The following is a 27,708-nucleotide window of genomic DNA, read 5'->3' as shown; positions in this document are numbered from 1 at the left end:
AATGCCCAGGTGATTTCTGCAGTAATGTGCCGACCAAGTCTTGTCAGTTGCGATTCGGGTGTAAATTCTGTAATCAGAAGTGGCATCAATCTGAGAAAAAAAACTGAAAAATTTAGCAACACGAGACAAATGGACAAATGCATGCCGAAACAACGAAAAGCAGTGCCACGTACACAGTTGTTAATTAAATAATTCATTTCTCTCACATCTAACAACTTCTGTCCTGTTTTCCAGCCTCTCTCGTGTAATTTATGTCTCTCAACATTGTTCGTCTTAAAGGGATAGTTCACTTTGAAATTAAATTTTGGTATGTTTTAGCTTACCTGAAGGGCATCCAAGATGTAGGTGTCTTTTTTTCCTCAGTAGTTTCAATTTTGATATTTTAGGTCAAACCGTTCTTGTCTGTCAGTCATATAATGCAGGTCTGCGGTCACTGTCTCAAAACAGCATGCACAAGTCCAAATTAAAACAATTCCCCATCGTCCAAATGAAACAATTCCCCATCGTAAGTACACTTTGATGGCCTAAGACACGAAACGAGCGGTTTGTGTGAGAAAACGAACCGTATTTATATAGTTTTTGCCTCTTGAACAAAGCCGCGTCCAACTGATCTGACGGCGCGGGCGGGTATAGATATATACACTGATGTCGCCTTGGCTAATGAACTGCAATAGCGAAGGCGACATCTAGTGTTTCTATATCTATATCCGCCCGCGTGCGGGTATAGAAACACTAGCACTAGATGTCGCCTTCGCTATTGCAGTTCATTAGCCAAGGCGACATCAGTGTATATATCTATACCCGCCCGCGCCGTCAGATCAGTTGGACGCGGCTTTGTTCAAGAGGCAAAAACTATATAAATACGGTTCGTTTTCTCACACAAACCACTCGTTTCGGGTCTTAGGCCATCAAAGTGTACTTACGATGGGGAATTGTTTCATTTGGACGATGGGGAATTGTTTTAATTTGGACTTGTGCATGCTCTTTGAGACAGTGACCATAGACCTGCATTATATGACTGACAGACAAGAACGGTTTGACCTAAAAATATCAAAATTGAAACTACTGCGGAAACAAAGACACCTACATCTTGGATGCCCTTCAGGTAAGCTAAAACATACCAAAATTTAATTTCAAAGTGAACTATCCCTTTAAAGGGATGGTTCAGAGTAAAATCAGCCTAGGGTCCTTTGCACCATGACCTCGAGCCAAACACCCCCCCCCCCCAGAAGCTTTTTTTCCCTTGGTTGAACATTATTAAAGTTAGAGCTTATTTAGAGATATCAACCAAAAGGCTTAGTGCAGGCGCTAATGGATCCAAGGTTATATCTCGTAAATTACCCCACTAAAAATGCCCGGAATGGTACCAAACTTCTACAGTAGTACAAGTAGGTTCTGCATCAGGAGTTTATTTAAATAACACTTGCCTGACGGCTCATGCTACCGCTAACCCGAACGTCGAGGTCACTTCCGTGATTTGGGAAAAGTCACCGCCTTGAAACCGTTGGATAAAAAGTTAAATTCATATCACCATTGTAAAATCTTAATTAAAGGGATACTCCACTTTTTTTGGAAATAGGCTCATTTTACAACTCCCCCAGAGTTAAACAGTTGAGTTTTACCGTTTTCGAATCCATTCAGCCGATCTCCGTGTCTGGCAGTACCACTTTTAGCATAGCTTAGCATAGATCATTGAATCGGACAGGACCATTAGCATCTCTCTCAAAAAAATGACCAAAGAGTTTCGATATTTTTCCTATTTAAAACTTGACTCTTCTGTAGTTACATCGTGTACTAAGACCGACGGAAAATGTAAAGTTGCGATTTTCTAGGCTGATATGGCTAGGAACTATACTCTCATTCCTGCGTAATAATCAAGAAACTTTGCTGCTGTACCATGAGTGCAGCAGGCGTAATGATATGATGCAGCACCTGAAAATAGTCCCCAGCTCGGTAACTTCCAACGTGACCGGGACTAAGTTTGTCTAACCTATTAGACCTATTTTTAGGTGCTGCGTCATATCATCACGCCTGCTGCACTCAAGGTACGGCAGCAAAGTTTCTTGATTATTATGCAGGAATGAGAGTATAGTTCCTAGCCATATCAGCCTAGAAAATCGCAACTTTACATTTTCCGTCGGTCTTAGTACACGATGTAACTACAGAAGAGTCAAGTTTTAAATAGGAAAAATATCGAAACTCTTTGGTCATTTTTTTGAGAGAGATGCTAATGGTCCTGTCCGATTCAATGATCTATGCTAAGCTATGCTAAAAGTGGTACTGCCAGACACGGAGATCGGCTGAATGGATTCGAAAACGGTAAAACTCAACTGTTTAACTCTGGGGGAGTTGTAAAATGAGCCTATTTCCAAAAAAAGTGGAGTATCCCTTTAAATATGATCAGTTAAATTGGGAAAACATGATTAAGTTTGCAGATATCTTACTTGTATATACAATTTTTCATGGTATGGCTCCCCCTCCGCTCAATAAATTCGTCCAACAATATCTAAACTCATCCACCAGAGCATCTACAAGAGGGGATTGTAAAATACCATGTAGAAAAAGTAGTTTTGGACAGTCAGCTTTCTCTTTTCGAGCAGCTCACACATGGAATTCCATACCCACAGAACTAAGGAACATCACATCTATCAAATCATTCTCCAAATCCATAAAACATTGGTTATTGACAAATCAAATATGCTGCCATAATACAGAATAATGTGTTTGTATTCATTGCTATAGTGGTGTCTCTGTGTGTGCTTATGTGTTGTTGATGCATTCAAATGTGTGTTTCTATACACTTTTACCTGTGTCTACTGTGTGTGATACTTGTGTTATGTTTTTTTTTTTTTCATGCCATCAACCTGCCAGTTGTCCTGATCGGGAATAGTGGTTGTGTTATTCTTACTTATCTATATCTAAGGCGTTTTTATTGATATGTATTTATTGTATTGTTGTAGTGTATTTATTGTTTTTTTAACCATCAACCTGCTAGGGACTGCAGATGAAAATTAGCCTGTATGGCTAAATCTGGCACATTTACATGTTGGACTTTGTACTCATGTTGATTAATGTGCATTGTCCCTTTTAAATAAAGAAATCAAAAAAAAAAAAAAAATTATATATATATATATATATTATTTTTTTCAGTGTTATATCCGATTTTGTAACTGTGCCATGACAGCAGTATCATAAAACCTAAAACCCTAAAAGGACTGTAAAAATTATGATTTAAACTGGCACACCAAAGACAAAAACTAAGTTTTAATAATCTTTCTAATTCTATGAGAATAGGGAAATCCATGGCACAACTTAACGATTACAATTACAGAAGAGCGATCCAGCTGGAATTACTTTCATAAAGTTTTTTTTTCTAGCTGATGAAAGATAAAAACATTGACAGCCAATCAGAATCCACCCAACTTTCAAAAGCAATTAAATGGCAGAAGACACAACTGTAGCGTGTGCTTATAACAAACATAACGTTATCGTGCGTTGGACGCTATATCACTACATTTATCGTTCTTTGCGTGAATGGGCCTTAAAGCTGAAAGTTTTAACATAAGAACTAATGTAAGACCTTTTAAAAATGCTCCATAAATTCCACTTCCACTGTAAGTGCCTCACCATTGCATTTTGGGAAACAAGATTCCAAAAAATGTTTGTGATAAATCAACATTAAGCCACAAATTCTGTCATTTGGTCCTGACTTGTATTGAACCCATCATTTTCCTTTAATGTTAATTTTACTATTAAAACTGCAAATCATTTCTAGACATCCCGCTCCTCATAAAACGCTTGTGATGAAAATTTCAGACAGACTCAACAAAGCTGTACAGGATGCAAAATACTGCATTAGTGAGATCAGAGGTGCTGCTTGAATTAATGGTGAAACTTTAAGCGTCCTAACAAGCATACTTCAAATGATTAGCTTGCCAAATCTGAATCAGGAATGGGGGTCTTCCTCTTTGACACGGCTGCCCTGCTCTTGTCATTACTGGGCACACTGTAACCCACAAACAACAACTTTCCATCCACTGTAATTGCTACATAATTCAACAGATGCAGTGGAATGACCTCCAGGTAAACTTAGATTTACTTTGCAGCTGTTAATGACTAAAGCTTTGATTAGCTCCTCTCTTAGAGGATGAGGATCCCAGACCTCACGCTTTGTTTTGTTCTCGAGTCAAAGGAGAGATACATACCCATTGATGCAAAAATGTAAAAAAAATAAAAATAAAATTGACGATCTTCTAATTAAGATGGCCCATTTAACCAAAGTGAAGCAATTTACTGAACTAGTGCCTTCAAAATCACAGTGTCTCTCTCTGTCCTCTAGCTTGTTTAAAATAATCTTTGACAAGGTTTCTGTATTAAGTGCATTAGCACAGAAATGTGAAGTAACATTGAAATGCATGTGAATAAACATAGAATGTAGTAAATTAATGGGCAGTTTTGCCTTAGGGCATAATGGAGGACGGACCCCCCATGAGTTAATTTTTCACGGCTTTGGTTATGCTTTCAACACTCTAATTGAATTTCAATGTACATTTAAAAAAAAAAAAAGTCTTATTAAAGTAACTTTTGATGTAAATTGTACATGATCTATTGGGGGACTTTCACCCATTAAGTACCTTCACGACATGCTCTTTCTGGTTTTATCTTGTCTGTGTCATTATAAATTTTGCTCATGACCAAAATGTTATCATGTGAATTAGGAACAGAGTAATTCTGAATTTAAATATATATATAAAAATAAATGTTCTAATATTTAAAACTGAATTAACAATTCATATGTTTATACATTTTAAAACTAAATCCAGTTCTTCTGAATTTAGTCGGTCTCAGTTTTTTCCTGTTTCTTCATGTAATCCCAGATGGACTCGATGATGGTGAGATCAGATCATACCGTCTGTTGTCAGACTCCTTGTGCATACAAAAATCTCACTGGATGATTTCAATTAATGGCAAAATTAATGTTTGAATATGTAAACTGATATTTCCTACTGACACTCTACAGCAAAATATAAAAATAACTGGCTTAAAAAAAAAAAGAGTGTGTGTGTGAAAATACTCACGTGCCCAAGACTTTTGCACAGTAGCCTATATATACACTGTGTTTTTTTTTTTTTACTGTATCTTTTATTATATTAAATTCAAATCAATTTTCAATAGTGGTCTCAGACCTATGAATCCTACAGTGTGTATATGTATTCGCACACAATGTGTGACACTAACAAGCAAGCAAATCCTATTTTCGAGACCTCACTAAGATTTAGACAGCAAATCACTCAGTATTTACAAGATCACCTAGTGCTTTCACTGGTATCCAAACTCTTCAGGCACTGATCTGTCTAAAGAAACAAAACAATTTTCCGTTTGCTCTGAATCTCTGCTCCTGAGGCTACGGGACCCTTTGGGTGGCTGTCAGACGTCCACGCGGCATCACACGGACTCATCTCATGTCAGAGAGGGGCATCTCCAGCCATTAGAATATATCAGCACATACTGTCCCCTGGAACATCATGCCCATCCCCCATAAGCCCACAAAACAACCAGCCTGCCTCTTGGTCACCATGCCACATCTATTCAAATCAGCCCTTCATACACAAGACTGCAGCGGAAATTGGTCTTTTGTCACTCAAGATTAACAATCTCTTCCCAAATCCCCATGGAAAATTCCATAGTCCCAATCACTGACAACTAACTGACTCACTGTGACGCAAATGTGCGCCTCATGTCCTGATTTGGATGCTGAGTGTACTTTTAAATAGAAGTGTTTTAGTAAAATCTATATTCACCGTTTCCACTAAACTCCAGAAGGTGGGCAAAACAGGATGGCTGCTCGGATAGGTTCAAGAGTTTCATCAGCTCGAGCTCAAAAATAGACCCTCAAATGCATCATTATCGGGATTTGTGTATAAACACTGAAAGTGACACAGAATCTGCAAGATGAAGTTAGCAGGGAGACGCCTGTACCGATATTTCCTTTGTTGTTTAGTCAGGAAAGGGAAGGTTATTGTAAACCGACTCGAGGGTAAATAATGCCTACGTTTCCATAGCAAAGTCACAAACACCCTGCAGAAACAAAGGATGAAAAGACAATAAATCTAATGATGGACAATTTTGTTTAGTTTCCAAAGTGTTTTGAGGGAAATTCTATTTCAAAACAAAGAGGCAACTATATTTTTCCATGGAGAAGGGGAAATCAGATTGCTTCTTTTCTTATTTCTTGAAGTGAATAGCCAGTATATCTTTCCTGGCAGACTCGCGCTGTGTTGTGACAGATATATACGAACACTGTTTTGTTATTCTTTCGAGAAACTTCCAGTATAGCAAAACCTGTTTTTAGGGCTCTGTAGCAAGGAAGTTTCAAAGTTCAAGATGTTTGGCCCATGCTCAAAATGTGAGAGCCATTCAGAGCATTTCATTTGTGATCTATAGGACAAGGGTTGAAGCATCATGTTGAAATCGTGAACTTCAAAACGCACTACATTTAAACAGTAACACTGTTAAAAAAGTAACTAATCCTAGACCCGATGGCCAACAAAAGTGTAAAGTGTGATAAATAAATGAAAGACATTTGACTTTACATGAAAACATTGCTGTGTTTGTTTGCGCCTGACACATGAAGCAAGTTAAACGAAATCAGATACAAAATTGGTTTTATGTTGACAAAACCAAACAAATCCAACCTCGTCTGGTGACCTGGTTCAGCGATCACGCAATGCTTGTAACAGTGAAAATGTTAGTTAAAAAGCTTATTTGTATTATATTTTATATTTTTATTATTTAAATCAAAAGTTTATTATCAATTGTCAAAATATACGTAATTGCAGGTTATGCATTAAAGTGAACTAACCAAGTTTTTTTTTAAATCACATTCAAAGCAAAAAAGTTCAAAATACAATCAGAAACTTATATTAACAGTAATACTTGAATAAATATATTTTTCAAAAATCTATCTTTTTTTTAATGTTTTCAAAAGTCTCTTGCATTTATTTGATCAAAAATATAGTAAAAACAGCAATATTGTAAAATATTATTACAATTTAAAATAACTGTTGTAAAAATGATGATCAATATGGCAACACATGTTTTCACATTACTTTAACTCATAAAAACAATTCTTTTTAATTTATACGAGATTCAACTTATCTTTTTTTTTTTTTTTTATATATATAATTTAAGATGAAATTACTTATACAGCCAAGTTGATTATACTTAAAAGCCCGGTTTCACAGACAGGGCTTAGATTAAGCCAGGATTAGGCCTTAGTTAAATTGAGACATTTAAGTAGCTTTTAAAAATGAGCCCTAGAAAAAAAAAAAAAAACATTGCTGATGTGCATCTAGAGACAGAACAGTGGCACTGACATATTTTAAGATATACCAGTGCAAGTTGTTTTGAGTTAAAACATGCATTTTAGTCTGGGACTAGCTTAAGCCTTGTCTGTGAAAACAGCCAAATGGGCAGCAACTGAACTTAAGTTTCTTTTTTTAATAAACATATTTATACACTTTAAAATGCAATTGATTCCTGTGATGACAAATCTGAATTTTCAGTAGCCTTTATAGTCTTCAGTGTCACACGATCCTTCAGAAATCATTCTAATATGATGATTTGCTGCTCAAGAAACATTTCTTATTATTATCATCAATGTTGAAAACAGTGGCTGTTTAATATTTTTGTGGAAACAGTAAGACATTTTTTTAGGAATCTATGATGAATAGAAAGATAAAAGCATTTTGAAACAGAAATATTTTGTACAATTATAAATGTCTTTACTGTCAATTTCTATGAGGTAATGTATCTTTGCTGAATAAAAGTATTCATTTCTTTCAAATAAAATCTGACCCACACTTTTGAACGGTAGTGTATATATAAAGTTCAGTTTGCTGATGCTAATGGCTCAGAAATCACACAGTCCACCTTTAACCTCTTTTCCAGGAAGAGATGGCTAGTAAAGCGCAGCAAGACCGTCATACCGCTCTAATACATGAGCAAACAGAGGAGTCTTTACCGGCGTGTCGTATGTGCGCCGCTGTACAGCTTACGTGGCTTTTGGTAGCTGAGAGACATGATTATTCAGAGGTAATATTTTATCTTAGCAGTTTGCAGAGCTTTGTTTGCCATTCTTTCAAGCAGGGGATAAAAGAGCAGCCTTGGCGTGCTGGCTCTGATTATGATCTAATTGTTAACATTCAGTGTGCCTTATTATCAATCTGGTGCCTTACAATGAGCAGTTAGAGCTTTGTTAGTGTTGGCAGAAGGCTCTGAGAGAGCGGTTCTGCTACCGGTGGTGCATTACAGAAGTATAGTTAGCACTAAGGTGGCATGAGAGGAGCCCCTGCCGCCAACGACAACAACAACAACAAACAAACAGGAATTGATGGCAAGCGTTTATTATCTGGTTTAATTGCTCATCATCTGGAGGATCTGACAGTTGTGGTTAATGAGAGAGAGAGGAGAGGCGCAGGCTGTTGGCAGAGGGCTTCACAGCAAAAGAGGATGCTGGGAGAAGGGGAGGGAGAGTGGGGGAGTTTGACACCGAGATCTGGAGCAACTCATTCCAGTCGAACAGAAGCAGTGGATGCAAGCGAAATCATTTTCTAATCAAAATATCAGTCAGAAAAAGCTTTCGCTTTATTTCCGCTGAGCTCTTTGCGAGTCTATTTAACCTGGATGTCATTAGCGCACACTCGAAAGGGGGAATTAGGCCTTGTGTGTAATCAGATGGTGAACACACACAGGATATCACAAAAACTCAACCCCTTCCTAAAGATCTCATCTGGGCTACAGGCCTGGACACGGTTCAAAAGGGGACCTCCCAGAGGCTGCGGCATCAGGCACGTACCAAACCAGTTCAAACTGACAATCGCCAGATCAAGGCCTAAAGAGATATAACGCTGCAGCAAATGCAAACATCAACTGCTTAATGGACTTTAGCTTACAAGATCAGGACAAGACAGTTTAATATGTTACAATCTCAATCTTCAAACTAAACCTGTCAGGTGGGCAAGTCTGTCTGTCCCGCTGTCATAGTTAGTGAAGATAATGAAAAACTGTGAATAGATGGAAAAACACGTTGCACAGGAAATTGAGAACTGTATTGTCATTGAATTACACCTGAACGAATATAACCTTTGACCTTTGATAAATCAACATAGCTGCATTTAAAAAAATATATATATATTTTGCAGTTGTGTTTGCTGTTCCTACACTGAGAAAAGCATCCTATGGATTGAAAAATTAAAAACGAGAGAAAAAAAAAAAGGTTATGTGACACTGAAAACTGGAGTAAAGATGCTGAAAATCCACAGGAATATATCGCATTTTTAAAATAATTTTTTCAAAATATGTTTTTACTGTAATTTTATCAAATAAATGCAGCCTTGATGAGCAGAAGATCAAAAAACATTCCAAAAATGTTACCAATCTGAAACCTTTGAGCGGTAATTCATACGGTAACTATTCATACGGAAAGCATTTTTCTATTTTTAATATTGTTTATTATAAATTATATCATAAATGTTCTTTGTTTTTCATCAAATCTGCTTTTAATTGTTAATAACCCTTTTTTTTCTGGGTTTAAATTAGATTTGTAATCGCAAATGTTCAATTTGGTCTCAGACTTTTAGGACCCCACAACGATGTGATAAAATAACATGTCATGAAGTACCCATTATATGTCTTGGACTATTTTTGGAATTGCTTTGATACACAAATGGGAAGTTTAAAATTAGGCCTAATGCACAATTGTAAACAGTTATCTTTATTATACAATGATAAAAGAAAAATATGTGATACCACTCACGAGGCACACTAAGAAAAAAAAAAAAAGAAAAAAAGGCTTTTCCATTCATTTCCAAACATTATAATCAATGGTAAATTGAAGACATGAAGAAAACTGCTTCATCAGCTTTAACTTACTAGGAGGGGCACGATGCCAATGGGAAACACACCTCCCAAAAACCACTGCTGCTAAACTCATTCACAAATCTCCCATTGAGAAACTCTGGCACGGCTGAAACACAGCGTATGCCTGCATTCTGCCCACTGCTGCAGATATGCACCCGCACACATGGGAATCATTAGGGCACGCAAGTTGGCGAGTGTCCCTAGCAACCAGCTGCATCTGTTTATGTTTACCTTCACGCTCCTACCAGCTAATGCCATGAGTACATCTGCTACTGTGCAACGAAGCTGTGGTTACATGCATGGTTGACCCATGATTCTGTAATTGCCCAGCAAGTAAGATAAAGAGTCAGAGCGTAACCACCAAAGCCTTGCCTTCCCTTCCAAGAGCCTCTTTCCTCTGCCAGCTTTTGTCCTGTTGTGGAAAGCCCATTGCTGAATCAGTTCAACAAATTGAGCCGCAATTGTAAGCCTGCTATTACAAACCCTGAGCAAGAAATACTAACACTAACGGATGACATATAGCAGGTTCCAAGTCATCTGAACCGCATTTAAAAAGATTATATATATAGTTTCATACATTTAATTTAAATGTGGTTCAAAAGTCTATTTTGCATTTTTCTATTTTAATAAGAGAATCTCGCATTTAAGTCAAGTCAATTGAGACATAATAAATGTTTGTTACTGTATTTGTTATTATACAAACATTTTTATCATTATAAGAATAAAGTAAAACATTTTCACTAGCAGACTGAGACTTTTGGATCCCACTGTACACTGTAAAATGTGAAAAAAATATATGATCAATAAGTTATTTCAACATGTGTTTTTACGTTGCTTTAACTTACCAAAATAAGTTAAGTCAACTAATTTAGTTTAATGTAATTTAAGTTGACTTAAACATCCAAGTTGATTGTACTTAAATTTTTTATTTTTTTACAGTGTATATACGTTTTAACACTGATGGTTTTTACACTGATGTGATTTTGATTATTATTATTTTATTTTTTAAATGAACAAATTGTGATATACGTTTCAACCAAAGGAGGGCTGTAATAAATCTTCAATAAAAAAAAAATAAATACGAGAACAAAGTTTTGGTAATGTGTGACTGTTTAACTCATATCGTTATCAATTATGACAATTAAAAACATCTCTGAAAGTAATGCAGAATTTAACCAGTGTGTGGTTTCAAACATCTCGCAGATGTGCAACTCATATGAAAAAGAAAAGGAGGAGGACATGAAAGGAATTTTTAAGCCTACACTAATAACATAATGGCTCAAAACAGCCACATGAAAGACTTGAGATGTTGGTGTACTTTGTGCTGTTATTGTGTTTCCTGTTCACAAGTTCATGCAACAGATGCCAAAGAAAACCCTGGCGGCGTGGCCCCCCTCTGACCCCCTGGGTGAGAACTGCACTGTGCCGGAGTGCAAAGATCTAGAGGACACATTATCCAACGCATACAAATGCGCTCTTGTTTTGTCATTTAACATAGAACACATTCTTTCAGACACAAACACAATTAGGATGAGAAAGGGTGTTCTTTGGTTTGCTCAAATATCAAGACTGTAATCACAATAAATTTTATGAGTCTCAGTGGTCTTTTTTTCTTTTTTTCTCCAGATGCTCAGAATTTAGAAGAATATCTTGCCTGGGTTACATTAAAATGGCCTGCCCTTTCAAAAGTCTAATTGAATTCATTCAAGCGTGGGAAATTGCGTAGTAAAGGCAAATTAACTAACCTCACATTTGAGGTTGTTTTTCCACTGGATCTGAGCATGTACATCAATGTTTTATGAGTAAAATAAATTACAGCCATAAAGCATCATTCATGCATATAAAGAATATATATATATATATTTATATATGTGTGTGCATTTTAGAGCAACTGACACTGACCTCAAAATTTAGCAAAGTTTTACACACAGTGATGATCATTGCCTTGAAGTGAGCTGGAATGTTTTGCACTGAACAACACTGACCTCTTCTGGCTGTTCAACATACTGCCACTGAGAGCTTGCTAGCCATCATCAAAGTGTTAACTAAAAGGACAAAATAGTACAGTAAAAATGACAGTTTTACAACAGAGATCACAACCTTGAAGGAAAACGCTGTTATGTTTACGCCAGACACCAGGCTTCAGCAAGAAAACATCTCTGGTGTGTGTCCAGGTCATAAACATCCAGACCACAAACACATCATCGGTTTTAGTAAAAAACACAACGTGTATTAATCCAGATCATGTGTCAGTCGTAAGATTATATGTTAATCGTTTTATATACTTTACGTAAGGTATAATGCACAGAAAATAGTTCATAACAATGTACTAGCAACAATTATCACAGTAATATTAATACAGAGGTCATTTTTACTAGAATCAATAACTGAGTTACGTTAGATAACACCAGTTGCGTTTGTAAGAAACAAGGGAGAGCGAGTCTGCGGTGTGATACGAGAGACATGAAAATAATGCCAGTACGTAAGTGTTAAATGAACAAATATTTCACTTATTAAAAGAACTAAGTAATTATGTTGAATTATTGTTTATTAAAAGTTCATCAAGTGAAAGAAATTACATTATGTCCATTTTATTACACAGCATATAGTATATCAACATACTGTACATATTTTAAATGAATGTGGCTTTTGTGTACATAGTGTAACTATTGATTGAAAACCGATTTCGAGGGAGGACCCGAGTTCTCATGACACTGGTATCAGTTACCCAGATAATCAGACCGATATGCAGCAATATATGGCCGACCGTGAGAATTAGGACATTTTAGACCGATGAATTAGAATGAAGTATTCCAGAGAGCCACGTTATAAATAAACAATCTATATAGATCTAAACACACCTAAATAATCATATAATACAAAAACTGTACTTAAGATACTACATTATGGCATTATGGCTACTTTCTGTCTTTCAGGGAAGCGACTGGGATAGTTTTTTTGCTATATAAAACGTATTACTGTTCCACATTTACTCCTGAGAGGAAACACACAGCTGAGAGAGTTCTAAGACAGTAGCTTGTTTTTAACTGGCATGACCAACACAGTCTTAGATGTAATCATTCCCCGCATGTGATTCCAATGGCACTTTGCTTGTCAACGGAAAAGATGCATGGGTCCACTTGACTGTTGTGTTGTAAATCCCAGTCTGAGTGAAAATGCCGCTTAAATGTGTAGCTGTATTTCAAATTGTGATTACATCTGCTGTGATTAATGGACTACCAATTGTAATAGTGTAGTATGGAAAATCACTGACACGTGCAGTTGGTACCTGCATTTCCATCCGTTGTGCATTACGGCCCCTCACAGTTAATGATGCGCAGGTGAACTTCTGGAGGGATCTCTGTTGTTCTTTAGGACGTAAAGTATAGCTGCAGTCACTTTTTTTTCCCATCATCTCCATTTATGGTGAAAGACGAGATGATGTTCTAAGAGCCTCGGTGGTTTGGATTTGTTGGGTTGGTACGGAGGTTAAGCTGGTTGCTGTCTGTGATGCTGTAGACGTAGTCTTTAGTGGCACGGAAGGAGTAAACTCCTTGTTGGAATCAACAGGAGCTTCTGGCTCACCTGTAATCCCCTCAGGAGCATGTGTTGTGAAATTGGCTTCTTTTGGTTCATCATGCATCAAATGTGATTTTAATATCTCTGAAATACATTTGTATCAATTTTTAGGATTCAATCAATTGAGGATTCAAACGGTCTAACCTGAACCGACACTAACCTGAACATGGTGAGGTGTTTTCCATGGTCCAGTGCATTTTGTGATTTGTCTCTTTAAAGGTGAGAACCGCGTCTATCTTGTAGAAATTTTGCTGAAGTGTCTCACCTTCCTGACCACTGCACTCCTAAAAAATACATAAAAAAATTACAGTACTCTCCCAATTACAAATGATAAATTAAAAATAATTTTCAAATAAATTAAATTAAAATTGTAGAGATCCTTATTTCAAATCTTCAAAACTCTTTAATTCATTTTTTTTTTATGTATTTTAAAATGTTATTTATTCTTGTGATGGCAAAGCTGAATTTTCAGCATCATTACTCCAGTCTTCAGTGTCACATGATCCTTCAGAAATCATAATAATATGCTGATTTGCTGCTCAAAAAACATTTATTATTATCAGAGTTGAAAACTGATGTTTTGCTTAATATGTAAACCATTTAATTAAAGGAACAATGTGTAACTTTTTAGGTATTTTATTATCTAAAATGAATATTTTTATTCATAAATATGTCCTCAATGGTGTACAAATACCTCTGCTAATTATATGACTTATCCTCGTAAACAAAGAATTTATTATCTTTATATACATGGGACAGGTAGGTCCACGGAGGCTTCCATGTAGTTCCGCCATCTTGAAAAACTATAATAGCAGAGAGGGACAAAAAGTACTAGGCCAACGCGTTTCCACTACGCGTTTTCGTTCAGAGCCAGCCGCGTTTTAAAAACTATGCGTTTTCGTTCATTTCAGTCACGTGACTGAAACCAGCAGAAGCAGAGGAGCAGAGCAGTGAGAGACGCTTGTCACTGCCCTGGCAAGTTTAAAAGGCTGCACTGTACAGTTATTTATAATGGAGGAGTCCATACATATATAGGAGTCCTCGTCGTCGAAAAAGTCCAAAATAGATCGTAAATGGAAACGTGAACGGAGATTACAAAAAACAAGGGTTAATGTCGGGATAGCTAATGCAGGAGAAAGCTTCCAAAAGAGACGCTGAAGTTGCCTGCTTTCTTCTCGACAGGCAAGTCAATGTTACGTTCTTAATTACAAGCTTTTTTTCATTGCTTGGTTGTGTACTTTATTATATACAAAAATATAACGAATAAAGAAGGCATCACTACTAATTACCATAGATCATGTTTTTCACAGTCAGTAATTCATACTGTAACATTGGTTTGTTCGTTGTGTCAAGTTGCAGTTTGTTTCAAATAACAAACCTGTTCACCCGAAGGAAAACTCAAAGTGCTATTAGAACATCCTGTCATAGCTTTTTGGTACATAATGGCTACCGTAGATGCAACACGCATTTGAAAAAGCGAGGCGCTTTGGAGAGCACTATTTTTTTAATGCAAAATACATTATCACCACTAGATGGGAGAAATTCTTACACAATGTCCCTTTAAGTTTAAAAGAACACAATTTATTTGAAATAGAAAACTTTTGTGACATTTAAGATATTTTAATATACAGTACTTTGTTGATCAATTTAATGTAACATTGCTGAAAAGAGGTATTCCTTTCTTTAAAAAAAAAAACTTTAATGGTAGTGTGTATGTATAGTTATTCACTACTGACCTTTTTCTGTTGAATGTGGGATGTGGGAATGACAAGCTGCACAAAGTCACTCGTCTCTGACCAGGTGAATGTGTCAGTCTGTTCCACAATCACATTGCTAACTGACAGGGTCTCATTTTGATATCCACCTCTCTTGGTCAAGCCCATGCGCCGTTTATAGACATGCAGCACCGTGTCCTCAGATGGCAACTGGTTCACTGAAAGAAACATGAAGAATGACTGTTCAATTATGACAGAAATATTGCAAAATAAAGAAGCTAAATGCTAAGATATGACCATAGTAACAAACCATTTGGGCAGGTCGCCTCCATGCTGTAGGCATAATGGCCACTGACCAGTTTGAGAGGTAAGAAATGTCCTTCAGATTTGAAAACCTAAAAGATTAGAATACTTTTAATGCAAAAAAAAAAAAAAACCCTGCCGTTGAATTGTTTGAAGCACGCGGTGGATTAAATAAGAGGTTTATAGTCAATTCTTTAGCCAGTTTGGCTACTTTTGACCAGTGGTTGAAATGCTGAAAATCACACTATATTTATGAATGAACTTTGCGTAGCATTTTTGCTTTTACGTGGATAATAGACATTTTGAACTTTGGAATTTAGTCCCCCTTGAAATTCACTCCCACTTTGATTTCCAGAATTCCAGCCCTGCTTTTGACTCAACTAAAGCACAAAGGATCAAAATAAGCATTCAAGTACCAAAAATATGCCATTCACTTACAAACCACTAGGCGGCACACTTTAGTAAATAACTAGTTCAAGCAAGGTCGGAAAGTTACAAGGGCTGGGGGCAACAACAAAAAAGAAAACGAAAGTGAGTTTTTGGAATGCCTGATATATATATATATATATATATATATATATATATATATATATATATATATATATATATATATATATAAATAGATAGATAGATAGATAGATAGATAGATATACACACAAAAAACTTTGTGATCTGTAATTTTTTTATTCAGTAAGAATGCAATGCATTGATCAAAATTGAGAGTAAAGACTTTTAAATTAAAATTAAATATATTTAAAATAGAATATATTAAGTAGCACAACAGTTTTCAACATTGATTTGAAAAGAAATGTTTATTGAGCAGCAAATCAGCATATTAAAATGATTTCTGAAGAATCATGTGACACTGAAGACTGGAGTAATGATGCTGAAAATTCAGCTTTGCATCACATGAATAAATTACATAAAAAGATATTCAAATAGAAAATAGTTATTTTAAACTGTAATAATATTTCACAAAGTTTTTACTGTATTTTGATCAAATAAATGCAGACATGTGAGCATAAAAGACTTCTTTCAACAAAAAACGTGTGCATGGTAGTGTATATTTTCCCTAATGTTTTATTGTAGGCCTAGTTATACATATTATGACATAAAATTGATAATACAGAATTTATTTAAATTTACAGGTAACAGCCTAATCAAATTTTATTTTAATGAATTGATTAAATTTACCATTTGTCAAAAACAGACACATTAGACACAGTATCAATTTATATTAGAATATGCACTCGTCTCACACTAAGATTTTTAAAAATCAACTTTTGAAGGGTATACGAATATTGTTACTTAAAGGAAAAAATATTTACAATAAATTGTATTCAAAAAAGATTGCTTCATTACTAAGCTCTTACAAATTCTCACAGCCACAATCTGTCAGCACAGTCTTACCTGCACAGGACTTAAGACGGTACCCCTCCTCCCTTGAACTGTTATGTTTGGTTTGTGCATTTCAACATTTACTTGAATAAGACTGGAATCCTCCAAAGCCACCACCAGACTCCCTCTCAAGGCCAGAGACCAGTCGAGCTGAGTGGAAAAATCACATCAGAAATATTTCACATTAGACCTGTTCATCTCTTCGTGACATCACATATCAACTTTTATTATAAATTACCTCATTATTCCAGTTATCCACAGGGATCTCTCTGGTAACCTTGAACACAAAAAAAAAAGAGCTTTGAAAAAATGAAGAGAGAGAGATCAAGAGAGGAAATTGAATTTTCTTACCTGAATGAAGTCTGAATCACACTGGATGTACTCTCTGTTAGGAGGCGCTAACACCGCTGGACACTTCATCATAAACTTTTGAGTCCTGCCTCCAAAACGACTTACTCTCTTCAGCAGATTCAGCACAATCACATAACTGCCATGCTAAAATATCACCACCAAATGTTATTCTGTGATGCAGTGATAAAAAAGGGACAGATTTTTATCTGCAACACAATATGTTTTAGTGACAGGGACATTTTCTGACCTCTAACTGGACAAAACATCCACTATACATGACTCTGAAGATATAGTTCTTGTCTAGATCTCGGTGTAGGGCAAAACCACATGAAGACAGCTGATGGTTTAGATATTCCATGGACACCAGACCCACTGGAAAGAGCAAGAGATTTATAAAACTAGTACACAGAACATATTTTGAAATACATTTAGAGCAATTAAATGCAATTGACATTTTTCATTAATTGTTTGTATTGCTGTTTCAAATGGTGGTCATACTCACACCTTACACTGTCTGTGTTACTGTGTGACATGGAACTCTTAAAGTAACTTTATATCATTATATTAAGTATACAAAGTAGTATATTTATGTAAAGTCTATAATATTTCTAAAGTTTTAGTTAACATATAAGCTTGTTTTTATATAATATTATTACTTTAATATATTTTTATATATCATATTATTAGATTAGATAAACTTCATTTATCCCCCAAGTGAGAAATTCACATTTCATTATATCAATTTTTTTTTTGTCATTATATATATTTGAGTGTCCTATCCAACATCAAGTATAAATGACAAAATAATTATATCAAAGTGTAAAATATGTAATGTGGATACCATAATGTTTTTTCCCGGAAACCTTTATATTACAGGAAAAAAAAATTCATTAATGATCAGTTTAACTTCTTCTCTTATGTTAAAGGGATTGTTCACCCAAAAATGTTAATTCTGTCATAATTTACTCACCCTCATGTTGTTCCAAACCTGTATGAGTTCTGTTGAACACAAAAGAAGATATTTGGTAACCGAACAGTTGACGGCACCCATTGACTTCCATAGTATTTTTTTCCTAATATGGAAGTCAATGGGTGCCGTCAACTGTTCGGTTCCCAAATATCTTCTTTTGTGTTCAACAGAAGAAATAAATGTATACAGGTTTGGAACAACTTGAGGGTGAGTTAAGTTATGACAAAAGGTTCATTTTTGGGTGAACTATCCCTCTAAATTCAGTAATTCAATGTCCATATATCTCACCTTGAATCCTTAATATTCTAGAAAGCCAAAGCCTCAATCCCTCAATTCTCATTCTATGGATCCAAAGTTCCATGTACTCAGAGAAACATTCCACATCACCCTCTAGGAAAATGAAAATCAGTCATTTCTACTTAATGATTTTACTTCAGTGCAAAGACTATAACATACTACAAATAATTACCTGTCATGCTTGCAGATGGACTGCCTACCCAGTCTCTCTTCTGAAGTCGCAAAACATTTCCCCATATGGGCAAAATGAAGAGTCTGTGTGAAGCAAAAAGGCAACAATAACAATTTTAGTAATATTACAGGAGAAAATACTTCAAGCATAAGCATACAGCTACTTACACTGTAATAAGTAAAACCCTTGTGAGCATCATGGTTCATTGTGTGTTGGTTCATGAGGACAGAGTATTTTATACTGCTTACAAGTCAGCTGTGTTTGGCTTTTTAGGTTACAAGTGAGTGAGAGCAAGGAAGGCTGATCCATTTCATCATAAAATTATACAACACGCACAAGAGTGAGAGAAGCCATGGAAGGAGGGAAACCTGCACCTGCACAGCAATAAAAATCTTTCTTCCTTCCTTTTATTCACATTATGCCTAACATGAGGCTTTATATTTTCCAAATAAAATGTCTTGGCCACTTCATGAGTTAAGAACTTTGCAAGATTGGGGCACAGTAATCACTGAGTAGCCTAATGGAGTATTTTGCTATAAAATTGCATGTTTGTCTGTAAACTGAATATTGATTATATCGTTGTTGGCAGTATAGCATAAATATGGTCCTGTCATTCTTAGCAATTACAGAACTATAAAAAACAATTGTAGCTCCTAAATACACCCATGAGAAGAAGGCTGACCAAACCATCACACATCCCTCAAGTGAAAGTACACATTGTGTGAGGAATCCTGTCCACTATGTGATAGTTTTACAATACAGACAAAATAACCACACATTATAATAACATTATAAATACAACATACATATATATGTCCCTAAACACATTAGTTGCACACTGTCCTGTTAATATTACAGGTCTTTGTCTTTAAATCTATTGTTTTACAGTGCTTTTGTCTGTTCTAGGTCTGATGTAACGAACCTGTAAGATAAGAAATGAGAAGCTTTCAACATTACAGTGGATTCTTGCATATTTTACATTATTTCTGTCATTTTAAATGGAAATTACAACCCCACCGGCCCATCATAATCATAAACAGACAAGACAGAATCACGCCGTCTGACACAGTATATCACAAATTATATTATGCGGTGAAAAAAGTTAACATCTTACATTTACAAACCCCTCCATGTGCTGTGATGAGACGGCCCAAACTGATGATGTCATTCCTTCAGTGACGCATCTTGGGTGGCCATTTTATCAGTTTTGGGGGTCGGAACAGCAACTGGATGCATTGATCCACTCGTTTTCTTTATTTTTATTACTTTAAATCGCTTGTTTTAATCGCAATCTGCAGATAAGCACGTACAGTCGATGAGTAGGTATTTGCAAATCGTTGAAGAAGGCGGAAACAGGGTGCGGCGCGCCATTCATTTCTAACGTGCGCGCGGTTAGCAAATAGCTTAGCTTAGCTAATGGCACCCCGCATTCATTGACTACAGTCGCACGCAAACAATAGACATAACACTTGTTGCCAACAAATTTGTGGTTGTGTTCACTTTTGAAGTCTTTCCGGTTTACTAGTTTCGGTTTCAGCTCGGATAACTTAGTTGCCTTATAGCTGAATTATTGATCTGGTCGGAAGCTCTTAGCCTAGCTCTAATCATGACTGAGTGTTATATTCGCGTCGCGGAGGATGAGAACGAGGAGCCGATGGAGATCCCGTCCGAGGAGGACGGCACCGTGCTGCTCTCAACCGTTGCCGCGCAGTTTCCCGGTGCTTGCGGCCTTAGATACCGTAGCCCCGTGTCTCAGTGCATGAGAGGGGTCCGACTAGTGGAGGGGATTCTTCATGCACCCGAATCAGACTGGGGCAATCTGGTGTACGTGGTTAATTATCCAAAAGGTATGATCAGATCTTGTTAATATTGTGCTTATTTGATTGCAAGGACATCATATAATTTTGGAATTGTTGATGCACAGAAAATATGGATTATGTCATCCATTGCATATCCCTGTCTTAATGCATTTTGATGTGCATGTTAATTCAATCTATTTGATTTTCATTAAACGAATGCACTTTTCAGATAACAAGAGGAAGATGGATGAAATGGATGCTGCATCGGCTGTGAAGATCAAGAGAGGTGTGCAGAAGACATCAGATTTGATTGTGCTTGGGTTGCCGTGGAAAACAACAGAGCAAGACCTGAAAGATTACTTCGGCACTTTTGGAGAGGTGATCATGGTGCAGGTTAGTATGAGCAAACCTAAAAGGATAGTTCACCCTAAACAAACAAACAAAAAAACTTACGTTTACCGTCATGTCGTTCCAAACCTTTATGATGGTTTTTCATCTGTGGAGCAGAAAGTAGAAGTTGGAGGATGGTGACTGCCAAGTTTTTAGGCAGTTTTACAAAAACATAATGAAAATAGGCAAAACTACTTGTGCACAATTTTGTCAACATAGTCCATTTCAACTGCTGAGGAATACCAGAGGGTTAAGAAGAATAGTTACCATTCACTTTCATTGTATGGAAAAAGCTGCTCAGAATTTGACGATAAATAACTCCTTGGAGTTCAATGAAAGGAAGAGAGACCATGAAAGTTTTGAAAGACATGAGAGTGAGCAATTAATGACATGTAGTCATGCATCATACATTCTGTATTGTTAGCTGTGACACTGAGCATTACCTTTTCCCTCAGGTGAAGAGAGATACAAAAACTGGAAATTCCAAAGGATTTGGCTTTGTGAGATTTACAGAATACGAAACACAAGTAAAAGCCATGTCCCAACGGCATATGATCGATGGAAGATGGTGCGACTGCAAACTCCCCAACTCAAAGGTATGTCTACAACACTTAAGTCACGTAATACCACACATAGTTCAAATTATTTGATTTTAAAAGTATTAATCTGTTTCAGATTTAAATTTGAACATACACATTTCATCTTTCAAATGTATTGTGATGCCCTTGTCGTTCTGAACACTGCATGAATATTCCCTGTTTTCTATTAAATGATTTAGTATTTCCTGGAACAGGCTGGCCCTGATGAGCCTATGAGAAGCAGGAAAGTGTTTGTGGGCCGCTGCACAGAGGACATGACAACCGATGAGCTTAGACAGTTTTTTATGCAGTATGGCGAAGTCACAGACGTGTTCATCCCCAAACCTTTCCGTGCTTTCGCCTTCGTCACCTTTGCAGATGATCAGGTCAGTCTCGTATCTGTTTCAGTCTCGTGATTTTGGCTTGCTCTCGTTCTCCGCTCATTTTAACGGATTCTCCCCTCCTCCAGGTTGCCCAGTCTCTGTGCGGTGAGGACCTGATCATCAAAGGAACCAGTGTGCACATCTCCAACGCTGAGCCTAAGCACAATAATAGTAGGCAAATGATGGATCGTGGGCGATTCGGGGGGTTTGGGGGGCAGGGCTTTGGCAGTAGTCGCAGTCCAAACAGCAATGTGAATTTTGGGGCCCTTAGCCTGAATCCAGCCATGATGGCAGCTGCTCAGGCAGCCCTGCAGAGTAGCTGGGGCATGATGGGAATGCTGGCCAATCAGCAGAATCAGACAGCCGCCTCCGGCACCACTCCTAGCGGGCAGAACAGTGCTAGTAGAGATCAGAATCAGAGTTACAACCCAAGCAGCAACTACAACACTGGCAGCTCAGCTAGTCTCGGGTGGGGGGCGGGTACCAATACAGGCACAGGCAGTGGGTTCAACTCCGGCTTTGGATCTAGCATGGAGACAAAGTCCAGCTGGGGAATGTAGAGGGATTTGAATTCAGTCATGAAGTATCCTAATATCTAGGTTGTATGGTAAGTATTTTGAGAGAAGAAAGTTTAGTCAGATATTACGTCCCTTACATATTTGCCTTTGATTTTGTAAAACTCTGAATGTTCTTCGTATACATATGATGATTGCTCTTTAAGATTCATTTAGTGGTTGGAATTGTTAGGAGTGAAATGAACACTATGAGATTTTTTTCCCTTATGGATAAAATGTATCTTATTTTCAGTAAGCCCACATATCTGAGCATCCAGTACATTTAAATATGCTCCATGTGGAAAGCAATTTGAGTTGTTCTCTGCAGTTTTTTTTCCCTCAACGTTTTTTATGGTCAAGCCTTCATAAATCTCTTCTACAGTTCATCACCTCTTTTCCAATTTCCCGGGAAGAAGCCCCTCGTTGGCCGCAATGTTCGAGAGATCTCAGTATCAGTTCCCTTCTTCCCATGTGTAAATGCTTTGCCATCAAAGAGCACAGCTTCACTCTGCATATACTGTGTTAGACGGTGGGTGTTGTCTTTTTTTCCCCCTTTTCATGGATGAAATCTGTCCGCTTTTTTGAGAGCTGAGAGTGAAATGGTGATGGATTGTTGGTGCGCCACGAGTGAGAGACTGAATGAGCGAACGCACTGAGAGAGAGAGAACTTGAACGCAAGTGTGCGATGCCGAAAAGGGACGTGATGGCTGTGAGAAGAACCTGTGTGAGCGAGTGTGAACAGAGGCAGCGAGTGTTTTTTTTTTTTTTTCTGTAGGACCATCAGAAGGACATTCATTTACATTCTTCCGTCCCTCTTGTTCTGTCTACCTTCCTCCCTTTCTTATATTGCAATCATATTTAAAGAGCTGCATTTAAAAAAAAAATAACCCCAAAAAAAGCTATATGTAGTGGAATGTTTAAGTGATCTACTAAGTATGTGTTCTTGCTTAATTTGATGTGAATGCTGTGTATGGTGTGTGTTCTATCTCGCTGTTACTGAACTCATATGTGTGAGCGTGATGTGATGCTGTCTGTGGGCGGGGCTTTGGGAGTGGGCGGTGAATGAGGGTGAGCGTGAGCTCTGAGTGGCTTAACTGGGGTGATGTATTGATGATGAAAGCGAAGAATGCTTCAAGAAGAGGTTTCTTTTGTTATGTGTTTTGAATGCTTTTTATATGTTTTGTGAATCTAAGGGAACTCAAATAAAAAAAAAGAATAATTTGACTAGTTATTTTGATAGTGGCTTATTTGTTTGAAGACATTAATTGAATTGCAAACACTTATTTAATTCGCATGTATAGGAACGTTGGACTCGGCGGGCCCAGGTTTACCTCAGAACCCTGAGTGAAGTCTATAATGGGAGATCTGAAGACTGAAGTTCACACAGTCCATCTGTGGAGACTGCTGCTGTATGCCTTTAACCTGAAAAGGGACTACGTCACTTCACTGTAACCATATTTCCCTGGAATCCTTATTGAAATTTCAATGGACAATTCCCAATTGGCTGGAGTGCATGACTAAAGACAGTACAAGGCAATCTAAAAGCAGAGTTAAACCAATGCGTTCAAGGATCAGTCCCATCACAAATGACTTGACATCCATGCTTGTGTATTTCCAGCGCTTGTACGCAAAGGCGTCAATGCAGTCATTGATCTTCGAGTCCTTCTGTTTGATTGCTTTCACGTGATCTGTCCCACTGTAAATATATTTTACTTAGTTGAAAAGGCCTATTTTCCATACAGTGACCTGTTGTGGTTGAACAGATAGAATTTTGTGAATGGGGTTTGTGTTATCAATGACTTGAATCACTGGCAGGATTTCCATTTTTTTCAAAATACATAATAAACATACACAGAGGAATTGTCTCTGTTTTTATTTTTTTTACCTGAAAAGTTGTGTAATTGTAAATATTCCATGTAAGTTTTGAAGTGTAAAACTACTTTAATTGAATCTACTGTTTTAGTACATTGCAAACATACTAAGTAGTTTTGCTGTTTGTGGATACATCACAGTGAGAAAAATTGCAGGTAGTTTCTCCTCAAAGTGAATAACTGCTGAATATATGTATATAAAAAACAATGCATTTGCTTACTATACATTTTAATTCATGATTTAAAGAAATACACTAAAGAAAGTGTCCTAATTGGTTTGACAGCTAATGTTGCGGCCATGTTTTTAAAGCTACAATGTAAACGTCTCTGTGTCAAACGACTTAAAATCTTAAGTTAACATGTATTTTTTAAGTTATAAAGTTGAAAACAAGCCATTTTTGATGGGACTACTGTCCTAGGCGGATGTTCATAGTCATGCAGCCTACAGGTGAGTCCTGTTTTGGGCTTTGTTTACTACTATTGTAAGTGTCTTTCTATTTTTAAACTGAGGCGACGATATTTGTGAATAATCGAGTGTTAATGCTGTCGATTGAACTTAACCTGTCCTGTCTAATATCACAGTTTGCTTTTTGATACCACATACCTGTCAGATGATGTCTTTGTCAGAGTGACTGGGTTACCAGATCAGTCGGCCACATCTCCTTACAAGAAGTTTCCTCAAGTTTACATTAGGTGGTGCCAAAACTACACTTGATTGTCGTAAGCTAAGCTATAATGGCGTAGCATAACAATGCTAGTCATGATTTTGAAGGTGTTAGTTATAGGATTGACATGAAGAGATTTGTAGAACTTTTATTACACGTTTCTTTGGACTTGGATGGAGTATAAAGTGTACATGCAAAAGACTACTGTATTATTTGAATATTGCTGTTAATTCATACAGCAGATTATACTGTAAATGTCTTCAGGCATAAAATACAATACAGGAACAGCAAGCCAAGGGATACATATTGATTTAAATACAATGTATGATTGTAAAGGCAGGACTGTAGATTTCAACAGACGTATCACATCAGTGTCTGTTCTGTTTTCCAGTTTTAACATGAGGAGAAGGTCTTCCAGAAAAAGAGCTTGCATGGAGATTTATCTTTAGGGATTGGCTGTTCAACAACAGAATTCTCTCCCAGAGTGCCATTGAGAAAATCAGGGCCAAGATCAGCTAGTTCTTTACTAGTGAGGTTCAGCTCTGCCATATCTGTCATCATCATCTTCAACAAGTCCTTTTGGTCTTTGGTAAGTATCTAGAAAATAAGAGACATTTCTGAGGGCTTGAGTATTAGACCACTGCTATATTGATTTTTACAGTATTAAAACACTGCAGTACAGTTATTTTTAGCTTATGATATAGATCTTAGGAAATACTAACAAATATGACCACATGAATTTGATTTACACCCCAAAATCACCACAGGTGAATAGGGTAAAATTGTAACTAATAGCTACCAACCTTATTTCTCCAGATGATTAATCACAGTATATATTTAAAGAGAATTGTTTCGTATTGCAGGTTTTCTGAAATGTTGTTTAAATACGCAAATGATGCATTATCTAATTAAATATGCACGGATTTGCATTAAATTATCATTGGATGACAGGATCAGAATTCATTTCATTTTGTTGACATATTAGAGTTAAATGTTTATACAGAGAGGATTTCAGATATCTCTTTTATCACTCCATGAATCAGAAAATACTGTCAGCAGCCAGAAAGAAAAAAAAGAAGGAAAAAAATCAAAATGTTTATATAAATCAGGTGAATGAAATATGAACAAACCTCTGTAAAAAACCCTCAAGATATAAAAATAGGCCTGGAAAGTTTGTAGTTTGCTTGAGAAAAAAAAAAAAGGCCTTTAAAAATAACATGCATTGTAATTGAAATCTACAGATACAAATGCAACAATAGTTCTGCCTGTAGTGTCTTGCTTAAAATTAGAGACTCACCTCATTGGTTTGTGATAGTTTGTCTGGTACAGGTAACGCCTCACCATTCCAGACCACAAGGACCAGAGGAAACAGGCTCAGCAGCATCCGCATAATGAACATGCTTCTCTCATCCGCTCCACGATTGTCCCATCCAGCTCCCATTGTCATGTTTTACAAAGGTACCCTCAAAAAAAGATACTGATACAGTACAGTATAGGAAAGCCATTAGGAAAAACTTAATTTAGTCTAAATGAGGTTATTGTTAATTTAGAGGGCAAATTAGCATGGTTTAAGTAAACTAATTACTGGACTATTTTGTTTACATTTTATTTATTTACATAATTCCTGTATGATATACAATCATCACATGCTCTAAAAGGCACCCTGAAGTCACCTTAACACAACCGTAATCATGCATAAAGATGAATCATGCTACATACATCAGCTCTTAAAGGAAGTGTTGATCTTTGGTATTTGTCAGTTCAAACTGCGGCATCTCGTGTTTGTGTCGGACTTAATGCGTAGTCGGACTCCTCCCCACTGCTGCTGATGCATAATTAATCAGCAGACGGGTCAAAAAATGGTGTCCACTTCCTGTCCCTGCTCTCCATGTGCTGAATCACCTCGTTCACCATGATGAGTCAGCATCATTTGCCTGCGATTTATTCGTTCTGCCGTTTTTGTAGCATTTTAAACAATACATTAAGATGTTGCACGTTTCTCCAGTACTTTGTAGAGTAGAGCTATATTACAAGCTTTCTCAAATAGCTGGACCATTGGAAAAACTTCATATAGGAGTGACGTCATTGGTCACACATATCTGATAGGAGCTGCTCTGTTCAGCTCTCTAATCTTTAAACAGGGTGGAGATGAATTAAGAACAAACAGCCTTTATAATCCCATGTATTAATCTTTCTTTGCTTCAACAATAAACATCTTACATATCAGAAAGCATATCAGAAATATTTGTGCTACATAACTGTTAGATTTCACAAGAACCAGACAATCTATAATTGTGTACTCACAACCAGTATAATATGCTGTAATGTAAATCTGAACAGTTTCAGTGTTGTTGTTATTATTATTATGAACAAAAACTAAATGATTTATTTTTTTTGAAATATAACTAAAAGATTTGAAACCTTTACAACCTGCCTGCAGTAAACATGAAAAGCAATAACACTAGACTGTGCTGAGAAATTTAACAGTGTTAAATGTTTTTAAATGATACCAGTTAGTGCATTAACTTTGGCAGCCCTAAAATATATATATATTTTTTTTTTGCATAATGGTCTAACTATCTTGGCTTTAATGTTAAATGTCATATTTAGTAGACAAGAAAAATATGAGATAAAATACGACGTGAGACCATTTTACACTTAGGAATTTATAAATATTAAAGGGGTGGTTGATTATGATTTCACTTTTCTAACTTTAGTTATTGTATAATGTTGCTGTTTGAGCATAAACAAGATCTGCAAAG

The 27,708-nt window shown here is 36.6% G+C and overlaps 3 protein-coding genes across 8 annotated transcripts; 1 reads left to right on the top strand and 2 right to left on the bottom strand.

The window, feature by feature from the left end:
- Window positions 1–12,453: 12,453 nt before the first annotated feature.
- On the bottom strand, window positions 12,454–20,463 carry ciroz (ciliated left-right organizer protein containing ZP-N domains). Its single transcript, XM_084427834.1, has 11 exons — window positions 19,821–20,463; window positions 18,707–18,789; window positions 18,526–18,627; window positions 17,515–17,639; window positions 17,268–17,411; window positions 17,155–17,193; window positions 16,929–17,066; window positions 15,526–15,610; window positions 15,237–15,433; window positions 13,661–13,784; window positions 12,454–13,584 (listed from the first exon to the last, which is right to left on the bottom strand). Exons 2-11 carry the CDS (start codon window positions 18,711–18,713, stop codon window positions 13,343–13,345), a joined length of 1,203 nt encoding a protein of 400 aa, XP_084283960.1. The 5' UTR covers window positions 18,714–18,789; window positions 19,821–20,463; the 3' UTR covers window positions 12,454–13,342.
- On the top strand, window positions 19,839–24,274 carry tardbpa (TAR DNA binding protein a). 6 transcript variants are annotated; one of them, XM_084427830.1, is made up of 7 exons: window positions 19,839–20,553; window positions 20,735–20,898; window positions 21,351–21,491; window positions 21,674–21,859; window positions 21,943–22,027; window positions 22,793–22,939; window positions 23,712–24,274. In XM_084427830.1, exons 1-6 carry the CDS (start codon window positions 20,313–20,315, stop codon window positions 22,885–22,887), a joined length of 912 nt encoding a protein of 303 aa, XP_084283956.1. In that variant the 5' UTR covers window positions 19,839–20,312; the 3' UTR covers window positions 22,888–22,939; window positions 23,712–24,274. The 6 variants fall into 6 exon arrangements, with proteins under 6 accessions (XP_084283956.1, XP_084283953.1, XP_084283957.1 ...); XM_084427832.1 differs by having other exon boundaries at window positions 19,889–20,553; window positions 21,689–21,859; XM_084427827.1 differs by having other exon boundaries at window positions 19,843–20,553; window positions 21,943–22,939.
- Window positions 24,275–25,210: 936 nt separating this feature from the next.
- sst6.2 (somatostatin 6.2) lies at window positions 25,211–27,012 on the bottom strand. Its single transcript, XM_084427835.1, has 3 exons — window positions 26,666–27,012; window positions 26,244–26,423; window positions 25,211–25,543 (listed from the first exon to the last, which is right to left on the bottom strand). Exons 2-3 carry the CDS (start codon window positions 26,391–26,393, stop codon window positions 25,340–25,342), a joined length of 354 nt encoding a protein of 117 aa, XP_084283961.1. The 5' UTR covers window positions 26,394–26,423; window positions 26,666–27,012; the 3' UTR covers window positions 25,211–25,339.
- Window positions 27,013–27,708: the final 696 nt, after the last annotated feature.

The sequence above is a fragment of the Rutilus rutilus genome (assembly GCF_951802725.1).
Source record: "Rutilus rutilus genome assembly, chromosome: 13".
NCBI classification, from domain to species: Eukaryota; Metazoa; Chordata; class Actinopteri; order Cypriniformes; family Leuciscidae; genus Rutilus; species Rutilus rutilus.
This window is presented reverse-complemented; position numbering and strand designations above follow the sequence as displayed.

Excerpts from the sequence above, each read along its gene's own strand:
- ciroz (XM_084427834.1), bottom strand. Across the intron at positions 17,194-17,267 it reads GTGATTCAGACTTCATTCAG|GTTACCAGAGAGATCCCTGT; the intron begins GTAAGAAAATTC and ends TTTGTGTTCAAG. Across the intron at positions 17,067-17,154 it reads TGGATAACTGGAATAATGAG|CTCGACTGGTCTCTGGCCTT; the intron begins GTAATTTATAAT and ends TTTTCCACTCAG.
- tardbpa (XM_084427827.1), top strand. The coding sequence starts at position 20,313 with ATGACTGAGTGTTATATTCGCGTCGCGGAGGATGAGAACGAGGAGCCG. Across the intron at positions 20,554-20,734 it reads CGTGGTTAATTATCCAAAAG|ATAACAAGAGGAAGATGGAT; the intron begins GTATGATCAGAT and ends TGCACTTTTCAG. Across the intron at positions 21,860-21,942 it reads TCACCTTTGCAGATGATCAG|GTTGCCCAGTCTCTGTGCGG; the intron begins GTCAGTCTCGTA and ends CCCCTCCTCCAG.
- sst6.2 (XM_084427835.1), bottom strand. The coding sequence starts at position 26,393 with ATGACAATGGGAGCTGGATGGGACAATCGTGGAGCGGATGAGAGAAGC. Across the intron at positions 25,544-26,243 it reads AACTATCACAAACCAATGAG|ATACTTACCAAAGACCAAAA; the intron begins GTGAGTCTCTAA and ends CTTATTTTCTAG.